The sequence below is a fragment of the Manacus candei genome, unplaced genomic scaffold (genome assembly GCF_025592945.1).
Source record: "Manacus candei isolate 608988 ecotype Guabito, Panama unplaced genomic scaffold, ASM2559294v1 h1tg000023l, whole genome shotgun sequence".
NCBI classification, from domain to species: domain Eukaryota; kingdom Metazoa; phylum Chordata; class Aves; order Passeriformes; family Pipridae; genus Manacus; species Manacus candei.
The window spans coordinates 19,035,610-19,061,167 of record NW_026138071.1 but is presented as its reverse complement, the minus strand read 5'-3'; the positions used below and the strand labels follow the sequence as shown (position 1 = coordinate 19,061,167).

Sequence of the window (25,558 nt, the reverse complement as noted above, 5' to 3'; positions counted from 1 at the left end):
ATTTGGCAACTTTCTTACAGACACAAGTGTAAATCAAACGATTTCCCTTTGATGTTTGTCATCTTATCAAAAATTTAAAGCCAATTAAAGTGACATCAAATTGAAAGAGGCATAAAAGGTATGCAGGTACTGCAAATTCTGTTGCTTCTTGTTAAATCCTTTACTTACTCTAGGATACAGCACACCATATTCTCACAAAGGAGCTCTAATACTGCTCTTAAACTACCTTGAAAATGGCAAGGCCCTGAGGTTTGTCAGAGATCCTTCTTCATTTTACCTTGGAACATTTTGTATCATCCAGTTTATAGTGCAGCTCTAGAGACTGCTTTGGCATAATGGAAAGTGTGAAATTACTTTATAAAGGCAGCAGTGAGTGAGAGCAGACATATTCAGGAGCCTCTTAAGCTGTTTTTTTCTGCTGGGGAAACAGAAACGTGGGGCCATGTCCTTAGTGCAGCTGGGTAGAACTGAGGCAGTTGGCAGCACTGATGGATTCTGTATGTTCCTGACCACTCTTGCTGACTCAACAGGAAGGTCAGCCTATGGACTCATACTGGCTTTTGTTGTAGGTGTCTGCCCTTTCACATCTGCTCCCAGGGACTCTTCTGCATAGAGTGTTTCCCAGGCATGGGTTTTCAAAGGAAAAAGTACAGAAAAAATGAAATTTGGAAAGTCATGAGAAATTACTTTATAGCCTCAAGACTGTGTAAGTCAGATTTTTCCTCCTTAATCCCTTTATCCAGAAACACTTCTGCTTGGTAGGGTTTTCCTCTCTGTTTGTAGCTAGACTGTGATGTCAGACAAGTGCATCCAGTTCTTAAGACTTGAGTTCAGTCCATTTAAACAAATGCTGACTTTCTCTTTCATAGAGAGTGGGAGAAAAAAAGAATTACTGAGAAAAAAAAATCCATACTTGGCCAATTAACAGGGTTCAAAGCCAGGGCAGGGCCCAGTTTCTCAGAGTGTGAATGAAGGGTATCCTTACAGTTATGTCTCTGCAATCTCTGGATACATTTCCTGTGGGTTTGCATTAGAGGGTTATAGCACTATCGTAATTTCTCTGGCATTATAACTAATACCGTGATTAATAGGATTTGTGCTATAGAAGGCAAAAAAACCCCTTATTTAAAAATCATGAGGAAGCCTTAAGAGCTATGAAATAATTAGTGCTTTTCACAGAAGGTTTTATGTTATTATACAGCCTGGAATGAGGCTCCGTGTTAGGCCAAGATTTCAAAGCTCCTTAGCGGCTTTCGATGTCTAGCTTGAGATATTTTGCCGAGTGTGAGGTTCAGAACAGGGACTCCTACTGTTTTCTAATAGTCAGTTCTTTTCATGTACTAATAATATAGAGGCCCCCTGCACTGTTTTAGAGACCATCTGCATTTGTGTGCATGAGTCTGTATCAGCCAGCATGCTTATCTCCGTGTAGGACTGATGGTTCAGACACCATATAGATATTTGGCTGGAAAATCCCCATTCTGTGAAATGTGCTTGTCCTGTTGAATCATCAGGACTGACTGTCATTTCACCAACAATTCTCCTAGAGGTAAGGGCCCCCTTAAGCTGTCTCCAATCCTCATCTCTATCCCTGGCTGCTCATTGCTGCTCCTGTATCACCTCTCACATGTGGGGCTACGTGAACTGGGGAACCTGTGACTTTGTTTTCTCCCTGGCTTACTCTAAATGAGAACAGCTCTTTTACTCAGCTCATCTTCTGGCTGCACAAACAGCAGCATTAATGACCAGTAGTACTCAAGGCATGGCACAGGAGCAGGGCCAAATGGGAAGGGAAGGCTGGCAGTGCTAGTTATGGAAGTATGGCATGAATGAATGTGAACTGCAGCATCTCCAGTTCACTCATGACATGGAGAGTGAGCAAACCTGACAAACTTAAGGTCCATCATTCAGATTTTCAGAGATCAGGCATAGGTTTTGCATGAAAAATTCCATCTTATTGATTAACGTAGTGCTGAGAAGGACTTCATGTGGGCTGGATTAGGCTGCAGAATGCCACCACTGTGCTTCTGGGGCTGAGCTGAACACGCAACAAATGCCAAATGAATGACTACAAGGCTTCTTGACATAAAACATAGAATAAAACTTCCCAACAAAAGTAAGCCAGATCAGCTAGGTTGATTCGTTCAGCTAAGTTGTCACAGGAGAAGCAAGCAGTCAGAGGGCAGAGAGAGAGAGAGGACAATGATTTACACCAACTGAAACCACTTGCTGAAAAACAGGCATTGTAAAAACATTTCTGGCTGAAACTGTGCCTCTTCCCAAGTGGACTGAACTGAGCTGCACCAAGACCTTTCACTATAGAATAAAGTATAGAAAAGCTCCTTTGCTTAGTCTGGTGGCATGGACCAGGGAGTTAACAGCTAGATTTGATAGGGTGGATATACAACAGGTAAAACAATTGTCAGAGTATAATTAATTTCAGTTAAATAAATGTAATGCATTGTCTGATTTGGCAAGGAATCTCACTAAAGGTCCAGGGGGGAAGAGGACGAGGGAGAGGAGATCACTTGCCCTGTTACATTGGAGAACAAAAGTAGATCCAAGTGCATGGGTTGGAAAAGCATATTTTATAAAGAAAAGGCTCAGAAAATACAAATTCATATGTAATTCAATGAGTGCTTTTACACCTCAACAAAACAAAATTAAAGTATTTGCTGAAAACCTTATGTAGCAAAGTACATGCATGCACAAATAACTATTTTTTTAAATTCTTCACCAAAAGAAGCAGAGTGCTGAGCTGACCCTGGTGAGTATGATTTTACTGTATCCTGAACTTCCCCAGCTTCCTCTGATGCCTTTAGAACTGATGTCCAATGGCTCACAAGAAACCTTGAAGAATGAGGGCCCACATTAATGCTTCCTATAAATCTAACCAGATAGCAAAAGAGAGCAAATTCTGGATTCAAATTCAGATTCCAACACTTTCCTGTGCATATAGAGTTTGCTTTGGGCTGACCTGCCCTACCTACATGATATACACACCAGTCATGAATGCGTCCTCATCCCTTGGTGCAAATCAACTTCCAACATCCTCACATGGCTGAACACTGCAAGACACCTTCTCTTTGGGGAGTTTGAAAACTCCCAAGACTGATTTTACAGGTGAGCAGAGACAAGGGTCCTATCCCTTTTTCTTTGCTGTGGCAGGCTAAGTCCATAAGCAGTTTGGAAGCAGGGGCCACAGTAAGCCACATCCCTCCGGAGCCCACCATGCAAATGTGTACCAGTTGTGAGATGCAGTCCCTGCTCGTGGCTGTCTTCTCCAGGTAGCTGTAATTGTCCTCACAGCTGTTTCCCAGCTGTGAGTGAGAAAAGCAATCAGCTACCAGATGCTTAACAACTACAACAACCAGGCTTTATATTTCTTCCTTCTTCAATGTATTTTTTTTTACTAATGTCTGTTTTCTTGCAATCTTACCACAAGTTTTTGTGAGGCTGAGTTCCCCATATCACATATCTCAGCTTACATTTTGAGGAATGGGGATTGTCTATCCTATGCAAGGTGTAACTTTTGTGAGACAAATCTAATGTTGGAGAAGAGAAAGTGAATAAAAACCCTGAAATTTTTCATGTTAAAATTTCACTGGTTTTTAAGGACATCTGATAATTCTGTGGGTTGTCTGGATGATAAGCTTTGAGTGCTTGGAGCTAGCAGTACTGATTTATACTACCCTTTCACATTCTGTGAGGTCTTCTTAAATATGTGGCTTTACCTCTTTAGCATGAATCATACATATCAATAGGCACAGAGCTTTTGCATGCATTAAGTAATAATAATAACACTGAACATCTGCAACTGCAGAAATCCAGATGTGCTTGATCTCACACATTTCAGCAACTAAAATGAGGTTGGAGGAGGCTTTACTGGCCCAGACTTTGCTCAACAAGCAGTTACTTCTGAAGCCCACAGCTCCCAATAAAGGCCAAAGACACTGCTGAAGCTCTGCATCCTTCAGGATGAGGCACTGGATTGCTTTCTAGCACCTGCCACTGGACCTGTCTGCCAGCTTTTCTTTTTCCCCTCAGAAGGTAGGGGTTTCTGTCACAGCTCACAGCCTGTGCTGCTGCTGAGTGTATCAGCTGCTGCCAGTGCAAGTGGGCAGAGTAAGTCCCCAGTGCAGCTCTGGCTCAGGAGGACACCTTCAGCACTGAAAGGGGCTCAACAGCCCCCCGGGCTGGCAAACACAGGCAGAAGTGGCACCTGGCAGTGAAGCTGCATATGCCTTCACTGATGTTCCCAGCAGCAACAGCATTCAGTCTCAGCAGGATCCTTTCTGCTACAAAATCCAAGTGCTAAAATGTCAGTGTCCTTTATGCACAGTGGTAGATCCAGACCCAGACAGGGCAGTGTGAATTCCATGCTGATTTACAGGAAAGGCCAGTCACTCTCTGTTGAGACTGCTTTCTCCAACTCCACACCAAGGGAAAGTACTGGCAGAAAGAGATAATTGCTCTTCTCACTCTTTCTTCTTTTGCATAGGTGTTGGGGGTCCCAACTGAGGACACCTGGCCAGGACTTTCCAAGCTCCCCAACTATAACCCAGGTAGGATTTAACTCACAAGAAGGCCAACTTTTTCTCTGAGCCACTAGCCACTCGATTTTTGGGTCAGTAATTCTCATTATGAAAAATCCTGTGCTTCAGTGTTACTGAATCCCTTGAGCTACTTAATGACAGCGGTGTTGTAGGACCTACAACAACAGTGGGATTGGCCTAGTATGCAATCAAGGGTACATGCATGGCAAAGTTGCCTCAGTGAGTGCTGGATATACGTAAGTATAAAGGGAGATTTCATTGCTGCAAGTGCTCACATTCTCTACTTCTCAATGCAAAGGACCAATGTCTCCTGGTTTAGACTGGAAAAGCTGACAGGCACCTGGAGACACAGTTTATCTGAACTCTCTTTATTTTTATGGAGATTGGTTTGGGGACCTTTAAACCTCAGCTTTAAAGGTCACTGTCCCTGATTTTGATGTGGGCAAGGTGAGAAATCTGTGTGATTTATAAAGCTGGATTCTTTTATTTCCACATGGGCTGGTAGAGGAGTCTGTGTCCTGGACTTCAAAGGGCCAGTTGTCTCTTATTTTGATGTGGGCAGGTTGAGAAGTAGGCTTTGAAAAGCTAGCTCAGTCACTCTCCCTCTCCCTCTCTCTCTCCCTTTCTCTCTTTCTCTTTTTGTTTAATGTTTTCTCCTGGGAAAATATATTCAAGTGTCAGTGAGGGGGAAATGATGAGCACTGATTCTCAGCCTCTCAGCAGGATCGTTCTGTAAAAGAAATATAAAAGTGAAATATTAAAAACCCTGGAATGTGAAATTCACCCATCTACAATCTAGCCATTCTCTCTCACTTGTACCCTAGGAGAGTGGTGGGGGGAGCCTGTCTATCTGGAAGGAGAAAAAAAGAGCAGGGGGAGAGGAGGAGGGAGAAGACGTGCTTTGAGCAAGAGGTTTGCAGGTTTAGTAGAGCATAGTAACATCTTTTCAAAGAAGTGGGTGTTGCTCTGTGACCCAGTCCAAGAAGCCCCTCCTTTGATTATGTTGCATGAACACTAAACAGCCCCCATTTTCACATGGTAGCCGAGATTGGCTGAACAATAACCTGGCCTCACAGTCGAAAAGACTGGAATCCTTCACACAATTAGCTGAGACACATTAATCAAACCAGCGTGAAATGGGAATGTGTCGCTGTCCACAGCAAGTTTAATTTGGATAGCAAGCAAGCACAGAGCAGACAGCTGGAGGAAGCATTTTCTTCTCTAAGTTGTAGAAGGCTTGGCTGGGTAGTCTACACATTGAGAAGAGTAGTCTGGGAGGAAAGAAATGCTCATTTGTGGGACATACTAATCACAAAGAATTTTTTTATGCCAGTCATCTGCTCACACAAGGCCAAAAACTCTCAGTGATGATGATTAGGTATCCTGATGCTATATAGAGGGACAACCTAAAAGTGCAAGCATGAAGGCTACACTGGCAAAGAAACTTGTTCAGACAATGGAGAATGTGAGTGCCCAGAAGTGCCCTGAGCAGTGACTCCCTCTTAGTGGTGTTTGGTCTGAGGAGCAGTGCTGTCCTCTGCTCTGCAGAGGGTGCCTTTTGCAGGGCCATGAGGGAGAGGACAGGCATGCAGGCAGCATGGCAATAGCTCCAGTAAAGTCAAGTCTAGTCATCATAAGCAGTTTTCAAGCCTGACTTGCTTTCAGACTTGATAAAAAAGTCCCCTTAATGGATGGACTCCAGAGGGCCAGAATTGACCTGTGCTGTGATCCTGGGATGCTGGCACCTTTTGTGGCTGGACCAGGCAGAAATACAGGAATCAGAAGATACCTTTCTGTGGGAGCATCCCAGCATGCTAGCAAACACATGGGAGAGGGGAGTTACATCAGTATTTGGGGCAATAGCTGTGCCAGCTTGAGAGGCAATATCCCTTTCCCCTCCTCAGAACCTGCCTAAGGGGCTGTGAGCTGTTCCAGCCACATACTGGAACGAAGCACTTAGCTTGCACCTGGGTTATACAAACCATTCTAAACAGAAGAAGGTTAGTCATATAAGGTTGAACTATTTACCCTACTGAGGAACTAAATCAAGTCGCTTTTTGATGAGACTGCTGGTAAGGAGGCAAATTAGTCTCCTTGTTTAAAGCTATTTGCCATTTACATGCTTCTGGGTGCTTCCCCTCTCTTCCCTGAAGCACAAAAGCTGTTCATACCCCAGGACTTGCTCAGCCCCTGTGGAATCTGTGGAGTCTGGCTGAGAAAACCTTCTCTCCTGAGGTTATTCCCAGACCATTTGTGTGAATCTGGGTGCCTGGGTTGGTTCAGATAAGCAAACAAACTTTGGAGCTCTTCCCCAAATCTGATGGTTTGAATTCTTTTAGCTAGTCCTATTGATGTTCGAACTGAGCACAGGCAGCAAACAAACAAACAGGTTCCTGCCCGAGGCAAGGAACAAACACGGGCAAAACAAAGCACTGAGGTGTGATCCTATTCTCATTGAAGTTGATGGCAAAACTCCCCCTGGATTCAGCAGTGTAGGCTCAGCCCCAGACTGAGGTTGTTACTGGAAGGGTTCCTGAGCCAGGTGGGTTAGTAGGAATCTTTGAAATGAAAGCTGGAAACCTTTAGATGTTTTCCTGTCACTACTGTGGGCTTGAGCACATCCTGCTGCAGTCTGAACAGAAGATACAGCATGGGCTGTGGGGTCTGTGAGCCAGGCACACACAGGGCAGCTGGAGAAAAAGCAACTCCACTGCCTCCTCTATGAGCAACTGGCAAGGGATGAAATGCACAAAGGAGTATTTGACCACCTGTGTCTTCTTGCACAAAGTAGCTCAGAAACAGCCTCATGTCCATTGCCTAGTTTGCCAAAATCTCAAACTGTGCCTGGCCACAGGCGAACAGGAAGGATGGGTGAGCAACTCGTCCATGGCCAACCCTGATGACTGTGATCTCACCTCCCCTCTGCAGAAGAGGAGATACCTAGGGTAGGGAATTACATGCAGTTATGGGACCTGAAAGCATGTTGTTCCTCCCTTCCCGGCTTGAGAACCATTTCCTGGAGAGCATGAAGGGTTGGGAGAACTCCTGCCCCACATCTCAGCACACTCGCTGGCCCTCTCCCTGGCTCCCTGGGCTTAGCAGCCCTGCCTGTAGTGACAAGGCTTTGCCCTGTGTTTGTTCATTTGTTCTGTTCTCCTCATTTTGCTTCCCCTGAAAGAGGCAGTTGTAGCTCTGTTAACACTATTTTTGAAAGCTCTCATGCTGTGTGAGCTCAAATCCTTGCATTAATCTACTGCTGTGTTCATTTCACTGCGCTGAAAAGCAGTGAGTTTAAATCCCCTCTAAACACCATTGGTGACACCAGAAGGCCACTGTTTTGATCCAGCCCCATTAATGGTTACAAGTTTGAATCTAGACAGCGGGGGTCAAGGGCAGGAAAGGATTAGGATTCACAGCCCATGACATTAGGCTGGTGCTTTTGCCAAACTGGGAATACTGGAGTGTCCAATGTACCAAGTTAGTTTTTGTTTCCTTTTTCTTACATTTGGATTCCAAAGAGTGAAGAACAGTGCTTATCTATCTAGAACATGATGAACTTGCTATGAGTGAGCTTTACTCCTTGATTTATCACACAGGCTGACTGATGAAGTCTCCTATGCCAGGTAGTATCACCTTATGTGCCAGACACAGGTTTTACACAGCACCCTTTCAGATGCACCAGACTTTCAAATTAAGCCTAGTTTTTTACACATCTGCAGGCTTTGATATGAAGAATGAGATTAGAAGCTTTCCAGGGGCAGCTTGTGCTCCCAGGTACAGAATTTCAGTGTCTGTTGAGTTTCCAAATTATCACCAGCAGATGGAGGCAACAAGCAGCAGGCCCTGAAACGCAAACTTCCCATGACATCTGTGAGAATGCAGATGAAGGCTGCACTCTGAGTGCTTTTCCTTTTTTTTTTTTTTTAATAAGTCTCACTTTTTATGCTGACGTTTCATTTAGTGAATGGGATGGTTGAAAACTGAATTCTAAAACGATAAAATTTTTGTTGTCATAACAAACTGCATGTGGCTTTGATTTCAAAGGGAAGAGCAGCACTGTAACTAACATGCAGTATATGCTGGGCAGGGTGTAGGGAAACTTCCTATCTGTGTGGCACTGGGCACAGCCTACAGTTTCCAGCCTGCCACACACACAGAGCTCTGCTTCTGTCCTGCAGCCACAGAGATTTCACTAATGAGAGAAATTTTCCCTGTGAGCCTGCAAGCACAGCGCCTTCGTCCAGCAGCACTTGGCATCCTCTTTCTCTCTCTTCATCAATTAGGAAAGTTTAACTTTTGTCCTCTAGCTTGCTTGCCTCATTATCAGTTCATTAGCCACTTCCACCTGGGTTTTCAATAGGAAGGTATTTCCTCATTAGCACAAACTGCCTTGCATACGGACAGAGAAAACCAAACCTAAGCTACCTCTTCAGATCTACTCATATTGTTAAGAAAGCCAATCAGCCCTACACAATCCCATCATTTTTATGTCTAGATCATCATCGTGAGACGATTAAATCAGTAGTTCATCCACTTTTTGGAATGATATCCAAATATTCTTTATCTCTTACCTTTAGGGAGTAGCTGTTTACATTGTCTTACAATTTTAGATTGGTCTTAATCTTACAGCAGGGAAAATATTTACTGCTCTGTTTTCACCCTGCTCAACACAATGGTTCCTTGGCATTCTCTAAGGGTTTGTCTATGTGGGGTCAGTCAGGAGATTAATCTGAACTGATTTAAAGTGGATTAGTTAACTGCACTAAATCCTCGAGCAGAGATGCACTGTTTTCTTACCCATATCTTCCATTTATAATCAAAGTTCTGCACACTCAAAGTGGCAAGTTTGGCAGTCCTCACTCCAGCAGAATTCTCCACAGAGAGACGTGTTTGGTCAGGGACAGCCGTAGTTGGCTCAGTGGCTCTTACACTATCCCTTGCAGATAATTATTAATATCCATGTTATATAAATGATAAATTTAAGTCAAGAGGTTTGCTCAAGACAGCAAACACTATAACTCGGGTATTCCTCCCAGTTCCCAGTAAGCAAGCTGATATTTCTATTGGTAATGTAAAGAAAATCCTATTTCCTCTTTGGAATATTAATCCTGAAAACTCACTCCATAAAAACAAAGTGACATTTCACTTGGATATTATTGAAACATTTTACTCTGCTGTAACCAACTGAACATGCATTTTTTTAAATTTTATGTTAAACTCATTAAAGAATATTAATGTTAAAAGATTTCAGTAGAGGAAATACAATATTTCAGTCTTCTTGACATTTTTACTAAATATTAAATGAAATTGATATATTATCATGGAATATTTCCATCTCCCAAATGAAATTTTTCTGGCAGAAAGATATAACATCTGAAAGATTTTGGCCACCTCTGTGAAGAGGCAAAAATTTCTATTTCATACAGAAAAACCTTATGCATTTCGAAACCATTTTTTAAATTGTTTTTCTTCTATTCTACCTGGAAATTTTACATCTTTACTCAATATGGATAATGTATTTCTACACATTTATTACAGTCAAGGGAGCAAAAAGAAGGAAAGATGATCCAGTGAAAATGTTATTAGAGATCCAAGGGGAATGTTGTGCCAGTTAGTCTTGGTGACTGATTTGGGAAGGGAATATTCAAGATGCTAACATATAACTTCTATATATTGGCAATAATTCCAGTGCTCTGGCACCTAAACATGAATCCCATCCCAAGTTATATTGTCATTTACTGCTCTAGAAGTTACCTAAGTATTTGGGGTGTAGGAGAACATTTCAGTTGTGAACTGTTACTTACCCTGTGATAGGCAGGTTTGACAATCTGCTGGCCTGGTTTAATGGTGAAAGATTGCTGCTGGAAAGGTCAAGGGTGGGAAGTTCAGTAATTTACACTTTTTCAAATTGTCTGTGCATTGGGTCAGACACTGACTGACTGAGTCTGTGGGCCTGGCACTCTGGAAATGGCCTTATGCAGGCAAAGGCAGAGGGGACTCCCACTTTGCCTGCAGCAGGCAGGTCCTGGCCCTGAATGATGTGCCTGGTGCTTCCAGGCGGGAAGTGAGGGAAGATGCTCTTGGAAGGTGCAGCACAAACCCCAACCGAGCTCAGAGTCTGCTGGCAACAAACCACTGACACTTGCCTCCCGGTGGTCTCACTGCTGTAGGGAATTCTTGTCCAGGCTGGGCTGTGAGAGAGGTCAACACCACCCTTCCTGCTCTCCTTTCCATGACTAGAGTACCACCGTTCATTCCCTGCTGCCAGCAACGGTGCTCAGGAAAATGTAGGTGGGTAGAAATTACAGCCTCTCTGATGCAAGAAAATGTCTCTGTTGATCGGCTCTAAGGGAAAATTTTCCAGGCTTAAGCCATTCATTCATATCTAAGCCTGAGAAAATTCGTGCTTTACAATAAAACATTTGAGGAATGTATTGCTCTACATTTTCCACAATGTTTAGAAATATGTCCTTGAAAAACATCAACAAGAACGCAGCCTTCACAAAACTGTGAACTCTGTTAAGTTCCAGTCTGGTAGAGATCACGTAATTATTAAGTACTAAGCCTGCATGAGAATGGTTAACTGGATAAACAACAAACTTAGTGAGGGTCTGGCAGTGAGAGCACTGGGCAAGAAGAGTGGGACCCCAGCACCTTTTCTCTGGTCCCATCTTTCTGCCACATCGGTGCAGAAAAGCCCCATGTACCCACAGGGCAATATGTGAAGCTCAGCAGCCCCTTGGAAAGCCAAGACAATTGCTGGGGATTCAGATCTGCAAACCTCCGTCTGCTTCCTTTGTGCAAAGGCTTTAGGGACTGGTACTGCTTTTACTGAAGTCAAAGCTAAGACTTGCACTGTAACAGAAGGAGGCCCAAAGCCTATACTCACAGATATATGAAAGGAAAGGGTTACAGAACTGGAACAGCCTTATTAAAATCAAGGCTGGTGCTCAAGTCCTATAGGAATAATGTATATTTATACATACTAAGATGACAGATTCTATAGGGCTGTTTGAAATTCTGAGCACATATTTTTCGTAAGGGCTCAAAGAATTGTATTTGGCTTGATTTTCATTTAATCTCATGATTGCATATTACACTTCCTAGAACTGGTTGCTTCCAGGAGACCTCAGAGACTCCGAGTCATCTGTAACAGGTAAGCTACCAATAATGGCAGTGTCAAAATCGCCTCTGGGTTTATTTGTTTCTTCATGCAATCATTTAGCTTGAAATGAGCTCCTTTGGCAAGCCCAGGAAGTGCAGGGTGGCTCTGTAGTAACAAGCAGATCTAACGTCAGTTAAGCAACTGATTTTCAGAGATCGCAGTAAAGGTAGGCACATAGTGGGTTTATTATTCTCAGAGGAGTAGTGATTATTCTGAGATAAGCAGTGATTCAATGACATTATGTGCAGCTTTTTGTGGGGCACAGTTCGATTCAGAAGGTCAGACTTTCCCAGGCCCTCTTGCCCAGACTGAAGACAGACTTTGCACTGTCCCAATTTTCATTTCTGAAAACAAACTGTAGGAATGTTGCTCAACAGCAGTAAGGAAGACATGCTAGGACAGCATTTTCATAAGACAATGAAATAATCTTGTGATTAGTTAGGAGAGGGAAAATCACATTCTTAGTGGCCAAAAGCTATGAGACTAAGGCCATGGTTACATACTCAGTTTGACCAGACACACCAGCACCGCTGAATCACTCCCTAGTGTGCTGAGAGAAGGGAGTATTTTTTCAAGCACACATATGTACACACACACACATATACAAAATGCATGTATGTATCAGTGAAAGAAATTTATAATTAGGCAAAGTACTGTAACCAAGCTCCAAGAGTCATTAAAATCAAATCCCCACAATACTGATTTTGAGGCACACAACAGGTTTTATACATAGGTAGGAAAAGATGGGGCAGGATTTGTCCTCAGGATTGTGTTCAGGCAGAGGTCAAGAATGAAATATCCTTTGAGGACACAACCACATTTTTCATCGCTGCTGTTTATTATCTATTCAGCTGACTGCTGAACAACCCTGCTCGGAGGGGTTTTCCATATGCTGTTCTGAACAAACATGCTGAAGTTTTCTGCAAAGCACAGGTTGCTGAAATGTCAGCCATTCTCACACACAACTTCAGAAACACACAAAGCTCAACATGTCCCGAACCCTGATAGCGGAGGTCCTGGAACAGAACAAATCCTCTCTCAGCCTGAACAAAGAATTAAGTATATTCCTTGCAACTCTGCTGTATTGTACTTCTGCTTTATGGCCATAATCCCTTGACAGGCCCCATTACAGCCCCATACCAGCGGGCTGACCCAGCACCTCTGTGGCAGGGCTCTGGGCTGCTCATGGGCCAGCTCCAGCTCTGTGTTACAGAGTCCTCGTGCTGGTAGGGCCAAAAAACTGCCTTGGCGTGCTCAGCTCCGGAGAAGGAAAGAGCTGCTTCACACAGACTGCTCAGCCATGACTCTCCATGGCCAATTAAGAAATCAGAGGGGAGCTCTGCAGAGCTCGGCCAACACCAGGAAGCCTGAGCTGTGGTGGGAAGCACTGAACTGTGTTGCTGCCCAGTGTGGGAGCCTGCAGAAATGGGGACTGAGGGGGCAGAAGGTCTCCAGTAAGACCCTGCCATGGCAGGGGCAGCCTGGTGTGCAGTCTAGCAAGCAGGCTCAGACTGGATGCTTTGTCTCCCTGTCCTGTCCCTGCTCCCCAGGGAAGCAGAGGCTTGAATCGTTTTGCTGGAGGTGAAAATTCAGAAGTTATTTACCACAGTGAGGCCAGATACCTTTTATAAATTTGTTTCTCAGGGTGTCTCTCTCTATTTCTCTCTTTGTGTTTTTTATTTTTCTTTTTTATTTTACATTTTATCTCCTTAAAACAAAAATGTAAGCATGTCAGATGTCCCGTATAGGGAGGGGGAGTGCAGGGGCAGGGGGATCCCGGCCCCTGATGTCACTTGGAGGGGAAGAACCGACAGGGGGGGGCCAAGGGAGGAAGCACAACAGGCCATGCTCTGATGGGCCTCCTGAAGCTGAAATGTGATCAGAACAAACAAACAAAGTAAAAGCTGTAAAACTAAATTACTATTTTTATTTGTTTCCTTGTCGGTTTGTTTTCTCTCCTCTACTTCCTCGTCCCCCCAGCTGTGTGCTCCTCTAGAGAGCAGCCACTTGGCATTGGTATTTGCTGAACATGGAGCATATGTGTATTACATCTATTTTAAGCACTCATCCTGAGAAACAGATACTTCTCTGTGAATCCCCAACACATTTTACAACCAGCTGCTGTACTGGTACTAGGGTAGGAAAAGAGGAAATGGTATTTTCTTTAGTTTTTTTAAGTTTGACCTCTGGTCTTCTCAGTGGGCCAGTCAGATTATTTTCTGCACTTGCATTGTCACTGTAAACTGGTAACACCAACCTCTGATATGCCAGTTACAACATGCAAAATATAGTCTCTCCAATATCATTTCCCCTTTCACTTACAGCCTTCTTTTTACAAAATAGAAATTTATTTTCGAATTCCTCTGTAAACATGAGTTTGAGCTGAAATTCTGTGTATAGATATATATACTCCAACATAATCAAACTCAGATGGAAAAGTGAATGTCCTTAAAAAGCTATATATCTGGAGTGGGTTTGTCCAGCTCCCCTGTGTCCCTCCCCTATCTCTGCCCCAAGCTCTGGGACGGGCTGGGTCATGTTCTGGTTCCAGCTTTCTGGCTTGTCCTCATCTCCTATGCTATTTATATTTCTGTTTTCCTAGGCTGAGCAGGGTGCCAGCAGCAGAGAATTTGGCCTCCAGGATGCTTACAGCCTTCCCTCGGGGCCGAATCTCTGCACAAGACGCGCTTCTACATGGCTTCTTCAGCCCTCTGCCTCCTCAACTCTGTGAGATTCCTGCTGGTAAGTTAAGTCTCGATTTCATCTCACCAAGAAAGAGCTACTGCACATGCTATTTGAGTTTCTTCTCTACTTTGATAGTCTCTGCCATTCACCTGGATGTCCCTCTTTTCTGTCTGCACTCCCTCCCCACTTCCGCATGCTGCAAAGTTTACACCCCATTGCAAATTTAACAGCTTGCTTTTCTATTTTCTTCCACTTGACCACGGTGTTAATACTAGAAGGGGACCTTGATGGGCTGCTACCACGGTCCATTTGCAAAGCAGAGGTGCATATGCTTCCACAGGTCCTTTCTCCCCCATTCTGTAACCCCAGGGGCCTGGAGCTTTCCCTCAGGCTGGCTCACACTGTGTATTCAGTGTAACTCACATGCTGATCCATCCTGATGTCCTGAATTCCCAGCTGCTCAGCATGATGTGCTAGCCCCAATTCCCTTGGACCACTCCTCCTGCTCCCTTTTGATGTTGAGACAGCTGTTCCTTGTACCCTGTCACACCAGTTCTCCCTCAGTTTTACCTGCTTTATTTTCTTCTTCCCTTGCTCTCTTCTTTCGAGCACACAGCTGCACACACAGCTCTGTCCCTCCTGCCCTGAGCTGACAATAAATACAGGGTCTCTCAAGCTACAGATTCTGTTCCTCACTAGGCAAAGCTCCCTCCTGTTGGGCAACAGGCCAGAGGAACCTTGCATTCCCTGTTGCCTCCTGGGCAACCTCTCTACACTAGTTAGTTCGGTGGTGTTTTTTAAGACAGGAGCAATTAAGAAAAAGCCTTCATGGACTGTGTTGTCAAGCTATTGGAAAACCAAATTTCTGGCTCCTGCGACACATCCCAAGTGAAGGAGCAGCCAGCCAGCATTTCTCCCAAATCCCCAAACTGCTGCCCTTCAGAAGGTGCTCTGTGTGTGTATGTGCATGAGTGAGAGACATCTGCATTCCTTTTCTGTTCACCCAGCCACAGAGCACAAATCTACTTTGACACTTTTAGAAAAATGAAAAGATGGAATCTCGCAGGAGCCTGCCTGTGCTGGGGGGGGAGGAGGGGAGCACGCACAGCAGGAGGGAAGTTGACTTTTCTTTATACATATAGGGTTTTTTCCATGCAGAGTTTAAATTATGCCTGATAAAAGGAGTTTCGTGGATGTTTCAGTTCTTTCAAACCCTCCTGGCTTCCTCCCAATTAAATGAGGTTTGTCAAAGCCACAGGGCTCTGCTGCTGCCAGAGAGGCGGACAAGCACTTCCCGCAGTGACATCTCCAATCCCCAAGGGAGAAGATGAAAGTGTCAGTGCCAAGAGAGAGAGAGTGTGTGGAAAAAAACAGGTACAGAGACAGACAGTGTGAGAGAAAGGGAGAGAGTGAGGAGAAATAGAAGGAACGAGAAAACAGATTGGCATAATGTATCAATCTCTCGGATATGCTGCCAGCGAGGGGACAGAGTCATTTCACCTCGGTTTAAGCACCATCCCATATTTATTATCCCCCATATTGCAGCAAGAAGTACCTTGTGGACAGGAAACTACATGGTGTTATCATAGCAACCAATGTGTTGGGAGCAGAATCAAAGTGCCCAGGGCTGAAACAAGTGCAGTATGATCACGCAAGACCATATTCAGGAGTGACTCATTAAGCCTGTAGAAATTAGGCAATTTTCAATAATTTCCCATGTAGCCATTCCTATTGCCACAATTGTGTAAGACGTTTGTTCTCTTGTGTCACGTTGGCATAACACTATTTTAGAATTTAACTGTATCATTTTCAAATTCTTGTTGCTATGTTAACAGTACAGATTTTAAATATCTTCTGTTCCCACTTTGTTCTGGAGGATTTGGCTATCAATTGCCATCCTCTGAAGGGGAAAGTTATTGCAGAAAAGTAAAGAATGAGCTGGAGATGAAAGGTGAAAGGAAGAGATGGTTGATCCCAAGGTATGTGAGAGTAAGAGGGAAACAACATTTGAAAAAATTAAAGCTTCCCGTAAGAAATTATTCTCTATTTTAATGAAATAATTGTACCCATAACTGTCCTTTCTATAAGTCGTTGTGATAAGCTGGAAGCTAGAGGATGTTTTTCAAAGGTCAGTTAATGGGAAAAAATTATTGGAGGAATCAGTATTTCACAAATAAGTACCTCTCCAAATAGCAGGTTTGTGATTACTGAGGGGAATGGTAATGGCTAGAGGCTGGCTGCTGCCCCTGGGAAGGGGGAGAGGGGGCACAGGGCTCTTTGCTTCCTAGTGGTCAGCTCCTACAGAGGGGAACAGGTTACTGTTGCTCTGCTCATCTGAATGAAAAGTGCTAGAAAAAAAGAGTAACCCACGTTCTAAGGAGGAAGAAGACTCTGTCCTCTGAGTGGGACTGGCCCACAGATGGGCTTCTAGGCTGCTCACTCCTGTGCCTCTAGGGCTAGAAGGGAATGCTAAGGCCCAGGTTCAAACCCCACTCATCCTCTTGTTGGCCTTAATTCTACATGTGCCAACAGCACCACTGAATATAGCAAGAGAAGAGAGGTGCAGGGGATTCTCCAGCTTCCTTTCGGTGTGGCTGGTAGCCTAAGGGGTGGCAGTGATGACCTTTTGTAAAACTGGAGCATTTGCTGTCCTTTTTTTGGCTTAAGCCAATTCTGAGATAATTATCTTTGTGCAGTGCAGCCCTGCACTGCAGCAGCTCTGATAAAACTTCAGTCTAACCCTTTGCCATCTGCTCAAGCAGACTTTTTTCTGTCCAATTAATCCCTCCTGGAAGAAAGATGAGATCCTTGAATCAAGAAAGCGTGAGTTGTGCTCTCAACTCAGTGTCAGTCCTGAAGTGCAAAGGGTCTTCTGGGAAGGTATCTCACTCTGTTGTCAGACAGGTCAGACACGGTAACAATTGCAGCTTATTATTCTTAGCTATAGATTTGGTTTATTGTCCCTCTCTTTTGCCCTCCAATGCTTTAGAGCAGGCTTGCAAGCAGGGAGGGTGAGCAGTGGGATTTGGGGTCATCAACAGTATGCTCCCAAGAAAACATACTGCAAGAAGAGCTCTGGCTGAACAACCCAGGCACACGGGCCAGGGAGGCCTGAGCTGGCAGCTCAGATCCTATCCCCACTGGACCAAGCAGAGACCTTTCTCACAGTGCAGGTGCTGCAGTTAGTCAAGTCCAATTTATGCTCTGTGTGTTGCATGGATATGATCCTGGCTCTGACTAGGAGGTACTTGCTCTTTTTGGGTACGGTTGGTCTCTCATTGTTACCTCTCCCAGCCACTCAAAACCAGGGTGCCAGGTGGTGATGACACTGTACTGTTTGTCCAAAACAGCCTGCTGACAAGGAAGAGAGGGGAGGCTTGATGTTGACAGACCACTGTCATTTTAATGCCTGTTGCATCGAAGCTAAGGCAGTGTGGGCAGTGAGGAGGTTAAGGCTGTAAGCCATTGCCTAGCAAAAATCCCATTACTGTTGGGATTAGCCAGTGCTGGTAGATGTTATCACAGGGGACATATAAAGAAGAGCTGGCTTTCAGGACACCTTGTTCGGGTTGACTGGTTGCCCTAGATTCTTCTACATAGCTAAAAGCTTTATATAGTCACCTAATATTTTTTTACCACTGTGCTGTGCCACCTCTGTATACAGCAAATAGATATCCATCACTGCAAATCAGATACAGACACCTAGAAAGTGAAGTTCCTATCAGGTGTATGCATCTGGTTTATAATGTGTCTTAGTACAGGTATAAACCAAAGCTGGTGTTGAGCAGGAAATCAGCTTCCTAAGCCAGAAGCATTCTTATATGTGAGACGATAAAGCAAATCTTCACTTAACTCAGGAAAGCCACCTCTCACTTCACCCGCTCTGATCTCCACAGTGGTGGAAGGTCTCCTTGCTTACATACTGACAGGACATTAAAGTTTTGTATTCTGTCATTAAGCCATCACCCTAGGAAAGAGCTATTGCAACATCACAGCAGATGTTTGCCAAGGGCACAGGACTCTGGACATGTTGCCCTGTTTCAGCTCTTCCCCGCGTGCTGTCCTGGAGCAGATACTGTGCTGGCAAGTGCTGGGCACTGTTCAGGAGCACAGGGTGAAGGGGAAGATGGGAAAAAAAGGAAAGTTTCCTTTGCTCACTCCCCAGCTCCTGCTCTTGCAAAAGCACAACTGGTGCAAAGTTTGGCCCACATGACTTGTGGAAACAAAGTCCTACAGACATGGATCAAATGCTCTGACTCCCATTGATCTCAGGCCAGAGAATCTCTATAAAGGTCTTATTGTTCAGAGAGACGAACTGCTCTTGGGGGAGAGCACTGTTAATACTGTTCATGGAGGCAGACACTATTGCATCAGAGGTTAGCAGATGTTTTTCTGCATTTTGTCTAATTGCAAGTTATATCTGATGTTTCTTTAACTTCCATTTCCCCTTTAGCACTCTTAAATGCAAATCTGAAAAGATTTAGTTGGCTTGTTTGCTGTGAAAGACATCCAGACTGGTAGTCTGGTGTAGTCGTTTCCCATCCTCAGGTGCACTTCTGACTTCACCCAGTTATTATCAGAAAAGAGTAAACGGGGATGTAGTGATCAGGTTTCTAAGGCACAAAAGTTAAAGCTAAGTTTGAGATTGTGACAGCAAGCAACCATGAGCATAGGAACTCAATTAGCCTGAAAGACAACTATCTCATTATCTTTCCTAAAATGATATAAATACATAAGAATATAAAAATTTAAAATAAACTCTCTATTGACTGTCTAGATGACTGGATTTCACTGCTCAATTTCTTTAAACACCCACTTTAGTATTTATTTATTCTAAGCGTGAAGCAGCTACGATAATTAGACTGTCAGATTTGGTAAGTTAATGAGGAGTCACTGAAGTGGAAGGTTTTGCATTTGTGAGATTGCTGAAGGAGAGAAGCCCTGTGCCTTCGCTCTATCTCTTTTTTCTTTCTCTTTTTTTTCCCCTCTGCTGGGTGGGAAGGAGAGAGCTTGGCAGTGCGCAGATCCATTTGAATCCTTTTGATTAGTGGGTTGCATTCCTATCACTGTTCTACCAAATAGTATTTTGCTGGTTGCTCCAAGAAAAAGAAAAAGAAAAAAGAAAAAAAACTGCAGATGAGATTTCTAGAAAAGGGTGTCTAGATTAAAGAAATAATTTTCCAAAAAAAAATCAGAAGGAATGCAGCTGTGTGAAATAGGATCCTGAATTATTTTATATTGTGGCTAATGTCACAAGAGAGCATTAGGAAAGTAGCACAATGAAGGAAAAGGACCATTTTGCAGCTTTCTCTTTAACCTGATTTTTCCACAGGACAATCAGTGCTCACAGTTCCAGGAGTGAGACTGCAACCTGAAATCTGTGACCTGTTTGCTTCTTACCGAAAAGGCCAGCTCTCAGGAGGGTTGAGCAAGTTCTGGTAGAAAGTAGGGATGACTAACAGATTCTTGGGTAAGCACATAGTTGCCACTGTCAAAGCTGCTGCCATCATCTTTAGCACATGAATTCCTTTGTGTATTTAAGATGGGAAAACAGAACTGATACCCGGGGCTGGATGATCACATCCCAGCATGAGGACAAAGTGGGAAACCTCACATTCAGAGAGAAGAGATCAGCAAGCCAATGGCCCTGAATGAACAACACTCAGTAGTATTATGGGAAGTTTGGATTTGTTTTGTCATATTCCCAAGCCTCAGACCAGTGCCCTTTCCTCTGATGCCTCCGCAGTCAAAATATTGCTTCATCTCCCCACTGCTTAAACTGACCAAATTGCTTTGTTCTCTTTTGTCCTTGCCTATTGAGTTCACATTTTATAGCTTACTTGTTTTGATTTCACACACACTGGAACCTGAGCAGAGCTAGGCAAAATCTCCTTAGCTTGTAACATCCTTGGTTTTAATTAATCTCTATTTTAATATGACGCACCTCAGAACGATGCTTCAGCATCAATATTTTTCATCTCCCTTTTGTAACAGAAGACCAAAAGATCACTTGAAATCACTGTTACTGGAAGAAGTTACCAGAATACACCCTTTTATTATATCCTGTCTCTTTGTTTACTTTGTGCATTTGTTATCACCATGTGTCCTGTCAGTGTCAGTGCTGGGTCTGTGCTTGAAGGGCAGAGCTGGAAACTGGTCTTGAGGCCAAATTAGTTTGACTGTCTTACTGTCTGCCAAGCTAAGAGGCAGCCTAGCTGTGATAGCAAGGTACACCTCAGCTAGCCATCTGTGCTCCCAAATGCATGGAGATGGCAGGTACCTGCTATAGGATCAGGTCCCAGCACTCAGTGCCTGGTCTCACAGCCTCTCTGTACCCCTTCTGCCCTCATCCTGTGGACAACAGCAGGCAGACAGGAAGCCTCGAGTCCTTTCAAGAAGGACCTGACAATGCCAGCCCTGTGACCAGATTGGGTTTTGGAAGCAGCCTGAATGCATTCCCTGCTCACCTGCTCAGCTGAGTGCAGACAGGATGACTGTTCCCTAATCCTGCCAAAAAAGCTGGCTGGCAGTTCCACTGAGGCTTCTGGGACTACTCCCTTGGGGACGGCACTCATGCTTCAGTGTTCAATGAACTTGTATTTGGCCCATTTTAACTGACCTAGCAGTTCTCAAACACATTGTATAAGATGGTGAAAACTTGAAAACAGTAGGAGATAGTCTTAAACATTTTTTTTATATTAACCTGGCCTCAAAGTGTTTGTGTCACTTTTTTAAGGCTACTTACAAAGTACACTGAGCGAGCTTAAATGTCAGCTCAAGTTTTCTTCTCCACTTCATTACAGGAAAACATTCTGTAAGTGATGGTGTTCATATTATTAATTATCTTTTTTAAAAAAGCATCTGGATTCAGACATGCAAGCAAGGTTAAAAATGAAAGAGTAATTTTTTTGTCATTTTAATAGGCTACTGATGGAAAGCAGGGGGTTCTGTATGCTTTTTCAAATCTAATGAGAGGTAGATAGGCATCTAAAGCACAACAGCCTCACGCTGGCACATGAGAGAATAGAATTTCCTGGGAACATAATAAAACTGGCCAGCCTTCCTTCACTTGCCAACCTGAGTTAAGTTATAAAAGTAGACAAAACAAAAAAACCCTAAACATACCAGGCTCCATCTTGAATCCATGGGCCCCAAGCAACACAGCAAGGGACAAAACATCATCACAGACTCCTCCTTGTTCTCCTTCTGGTTTCAAGAAAGGAAAAGGTACTGACAGTATCCCTGATATCCCAGGGTGACATAAACTCCATGCCAACACTCCATTTATTTTCTACCCTATACCACACACCTCTTTCCCTCTACCTGCTGAGGAGGAACAGATGGATCATTGGAATCTGCTACTGTTCTCATTCCACCTCTCAAAATTCAGATAAATAATGCTGTGCCTCTTACATGTGTGTGCTACTGTACCAGCTAAGCGTAGTTGAATCTACAGGAAGATTAGAGCTTGTTTTAAACCAGCTGTTATCAAGAAGACATGACTGAAGGCAATATCTCTGCAGAATATTTGTAATTAGGATCTATTTTTTTTTTGTTATTCAGGACTTAGGCCATTCATTTTTATCCTAACAGAATTCCTTTGCAACAGAGGTAGATTGTACCCTCTATTACACCAAAGACCTTTGAAGCAACTCTTGATATTGACAAAATGAAGCAAAATTTTTGAGATTATAAAACAAGGACAGAGTTTGAGGGGCGGGGTGTGTATTTTTAAAAATCACCTTTCAGTAGAAGAGAATGAAATTGCACAGATGTCCTGCCTTTTGTTTTTCAGAAACCAATGTCAGAAAGATTGACTTGGCAACGAAGATGTAACAGCACAGTCTGGACACTGGACTTGCAGAATATACTCGGCCATGTGTCACTTAATAGAGAGATCCCTGGACCAGAAGATCGATGTACAAACAGGACAGATGGGGACTGACAATTGAAAGAATGTAGAGGCTGATCCAAGGCTTATCGAGACCTGTCATTCCTGGGTTTGCCCACAATCTCCTTCAACAAAAGAGCTCCTGAGGGAAGGAGGGGATTAGTCAAAAGTTGAGTGAAGTCTCCAGGGAAGATGGTTTCTTGGATAAAGTTGTCAACAAAAGGAATTGTTTAAGACTATTTGTTATAATTTCCTAGAGGGAGCTTCTGCCATTACTAACAGGATTACCAGCATACTGGTTCCACACCAGCAGAGCATTAGACATGTGCATTGCAGACTGGTTGCTTAGAGCTGAATTCAGGGGTCTTCTTATACAGGATCCCAAATGTGTGCAGGTGTTGATGAGCAGAGGGGAGATGGCAGAGAATTAAGATGTAGCCAAACACAGTCCATTCTTGCCCCAGCTGTTGCTGAGAGTCTTGGCTCATTAATGAGTTACCAGAGTGTTTTAATCTCCTTGAGTTCAGGGCTGCTGACAGACTATGAGAAGGAAAGCTAATCTGAGGTAAGTGCTGATCAGGACACATAGGGAAATCAGAGAGCTCTTTCCCAACTACAGTTACTGTGAAATTTCTCATAGTATTCTTCCTGGGAGAATTGGGAAAGCAAGTAACTTACTGTGTTCAAGTACTAGTCTGCTTGGTTTCGGCTATCCTTTTCTTAGCTCTGGGACATCATAAACCAGTAGCCATGATATAAGCCCACAGCAGATCTGGGAAGAAAAGGAAGACAGAGATAAATCATTAAGGTGCAGGCATGCAAACTTTCTTGAATACTTCTTATTCATCTAAGTAGTGTCACTGGCATGACTGGGAGAACTTCTCTGAGCAAGAATTATGCAGAACATTGAGACACTGGAACAAAACCAGTCAAGGAGCTACGGGTGGCAGCCACAGAAAGAGCTGAAAGGTGAGCTTTTAGTGTAAGGGAGCTGCAGGTCCGGCCCCACCCCAGTCCATCATTTACCAACCACACACTGCAGATCTGGGCAGGAAGCAGCACAAGTGTTTATGTTCCCCTTTGCCCTTGCTATAGACATAATTGCAGGAATGTATAGATTAACTATATAAAAGGGTACACAGACTATCTGCAGGCACTGCTCAGTTAAGAGGACAAGATATTCGTTATGTTACATTCCTTAAAGTTCTCTGTCTCGATGAAAAGGCAAATTATGTCCCAAAAGTCTTTCTACCTCTAGATTGCATGGACCCAGATCTTCCAATCAGCTACTCTTAGGGTGATTAAGATTTGACCTTCCATTGCAATACTGAGCAGAGCAGCTATAAATGATGCCCAAGTTGGGATATGGGTGTTCTGCATTCCTTTTGCATTCTTGGAGATGTCTGAACTAAGAGCAGTGTAGAAGCAGGATCTCTAATGCCTGCAATGGGTTGGTCATGGTCTGCTCCTAATTGGAAGCCACTAAATGCTCAAGATATGTTAAATGAAAGGATTTGTTATGCATGGGCAGTGAGGGATCTAATGATGAGAACTGAGTCACTTTTCCTCATGGTCTATCCAGAGCATCAGCTGTAAATTTCTTCTGCCCTGCAGCAGCAGACAGAATGGCTTTGCTGTTTTACATAGCTGCTCCCCCATAATGGCCTTGACATTGCTAAATTTATCTATATGCTAAATTGCCAAAGGGTCAAATGATACCTTCTAATTCTGTATCTAGATGGATAGAAAGCCAGGAAGGCCCTGTCCAAAGGATGTGCTGCAACCCAGCAGTCTTCTGTTCCTTAAGTCAATATTGGAGGCCTTAAACATGCCAGATCAGAAAGAGAAATTGCCTCAGAACGACTCCTGTCCCAATCTAAAGGGAGTACTATTTACACTAGAAGTACTGATCTCAGTAGATTTTCCATCCCCTGGCCTGCACAGTTGCAGGGGCAGCAGCTTTCAGGGAAAATGGCTGTAGTGCTATAACGAGTCAGAAACAGTAGGTAACAAGAAGCACATCTGAATTCATGTACCAAGTTAGTGCCACCCAAAAAGGTGGTTCTGCTTCCACCATTTCCCTCCCTGCTTCAAGCTTCACAGTCTTTCTCTTTTTTGCTCTCCAGCACTTTTCTAAGACCTTGAAGAACTGATTTAGTTCACTAAACAGGTGGGAAATTATGAGCTGTTTTGCTGAGTTAGTTTTTCATTATTTTAGTGAGCTGAATTAGATTATGAAGGGAGAGAAGTACTAGACTTCATTCAGGGATGAGTGTGGGGTGGGAAAGGAGGAGCTGGAAAAAGCCATAAAGTTCATATTCTCTTATCTCCAGTGTGCCCACATCTAGTTCCTGCAGGATGATCATCCCCTGTCACATCTGAATGTTTGATGTTGTTTTGTTTTGAGATAATAACTGAGTGGGTTCTGGTGAGTAAGTGCTCAGAACTGCTACCATTTATGTGGGCCCATCTCAATTCTAGGTTTTTGCTGTTGAACACCTCACAAAAAATCCCAGACGTTTGCAGAGAGGTGCAGGAATGATCTTTCCTTTTTTTTCCCCAGAAAATGCTTTCTCTTGGCAGGGGTAGGATGCGTTAATAAAGCAGGTGAGAGTTTATAAAGTGCATGTAAACGGAGATAATTTTGCTCAAGGGTCACCGAACTGTTTCTTCTCACCATCTAATAAAAAATTAAAAACAAACTGGAGATTTTTGAGAAATCCTTTAACATCCTCTTCTAAAGAGAGTTTAACAGCAGACTTAAATATTTGCTTTAAAAACATCTTGAAGTAAACGAAATAACTTCTTTCCCAGGCCAGGATTCTGTTTTCCTTCAGCCCGGAGCAAGTTTGTTGGCCAAATTACATGTGCCCAAGGAAAGATCCAAGGGCTTTGAAACTTGCAAACCTCTGTCTGTAATGGCGCGAGTGGGCAATGCTCTTTAAAGTGTGTGTGGGGGAGGGAAATGCCAGGAAAATCCCCCTCACAAGCCAGAACTGCATTTGGGGAGCCCAGATGAAAGCTCTGATGCGGGTCATGTGACAGGTGTCACTTCAGTAATGATATTGGGGCAGAGATAAAAGTCCTCGCCGGCTGGTCATGTGACACTGCTTCATTACTGGCACAGCAGGTGGTCGGAGAGACTCAATGCCTTTATTTTTTTATTATTTTTTAATTTTTTTTTTATTCTGTGATAATGAGAAAATGTTTAAACTTCCATCCCTGTGTTTAAACACTTCTTCATGCTGACAGCAGCAGGAG

General features: G+C 43.6%; 2 protein-coding genes across 4 annotated transcripts in view; one reads left to right on the top strand and one right to left on the bottom strand.

Annotated features, from left to right (window-relative positions):
* CDK15 (cyclin dependent kinase 15) overlaps positions 1–24,999 on the top strand; it is a 40,427-nt gene extending 15,428 nt beyond the window's left edge. The window contains exons 10-14 of the mRNA XM_051787138.1: positions 4,502–4,565; positions 11,664–11,712; positions 14,324–14,463; positions 19,739–19,876; positions 22,202–24,999. Coding sequence (XP_051643098.1) covers positions 4,502–4,565; positions 11,664–11,712; positions 14,324–14,463; positions 19,739–19,848 — 363 coding nt within the window. The 3' untranslated portion in view covers positions 19,849–19,876; positions 22,202–24,999. The remainder of the gene's footprint in view (positions 1–4,501; positions 4,566–11,663; positions 11,713–14,323; positions 14,464–19,738; positions 19,877–22,201) is intronic.
* Positions 1–25,558, bottom strand: part of ALS2 (alsin Rho guanine nucleotide exchange factor ALS2) — a 223,082-nt gene that overhangs the window by 58,325 nt on the left and 139,199 nt on the right. For all 3 annotated transcript variants that reach the window (XR_007904470.1, XM_051787047.1, XM_051787051.1), the window contains one exon: positions 22,976–23,069. The gene's annotated coding sequence lies outside the window, so the exon portion shown is untranslated. The remainder of the gene's footprint in view (positions 1–22,975; positions 23,070–25,558) is intronic.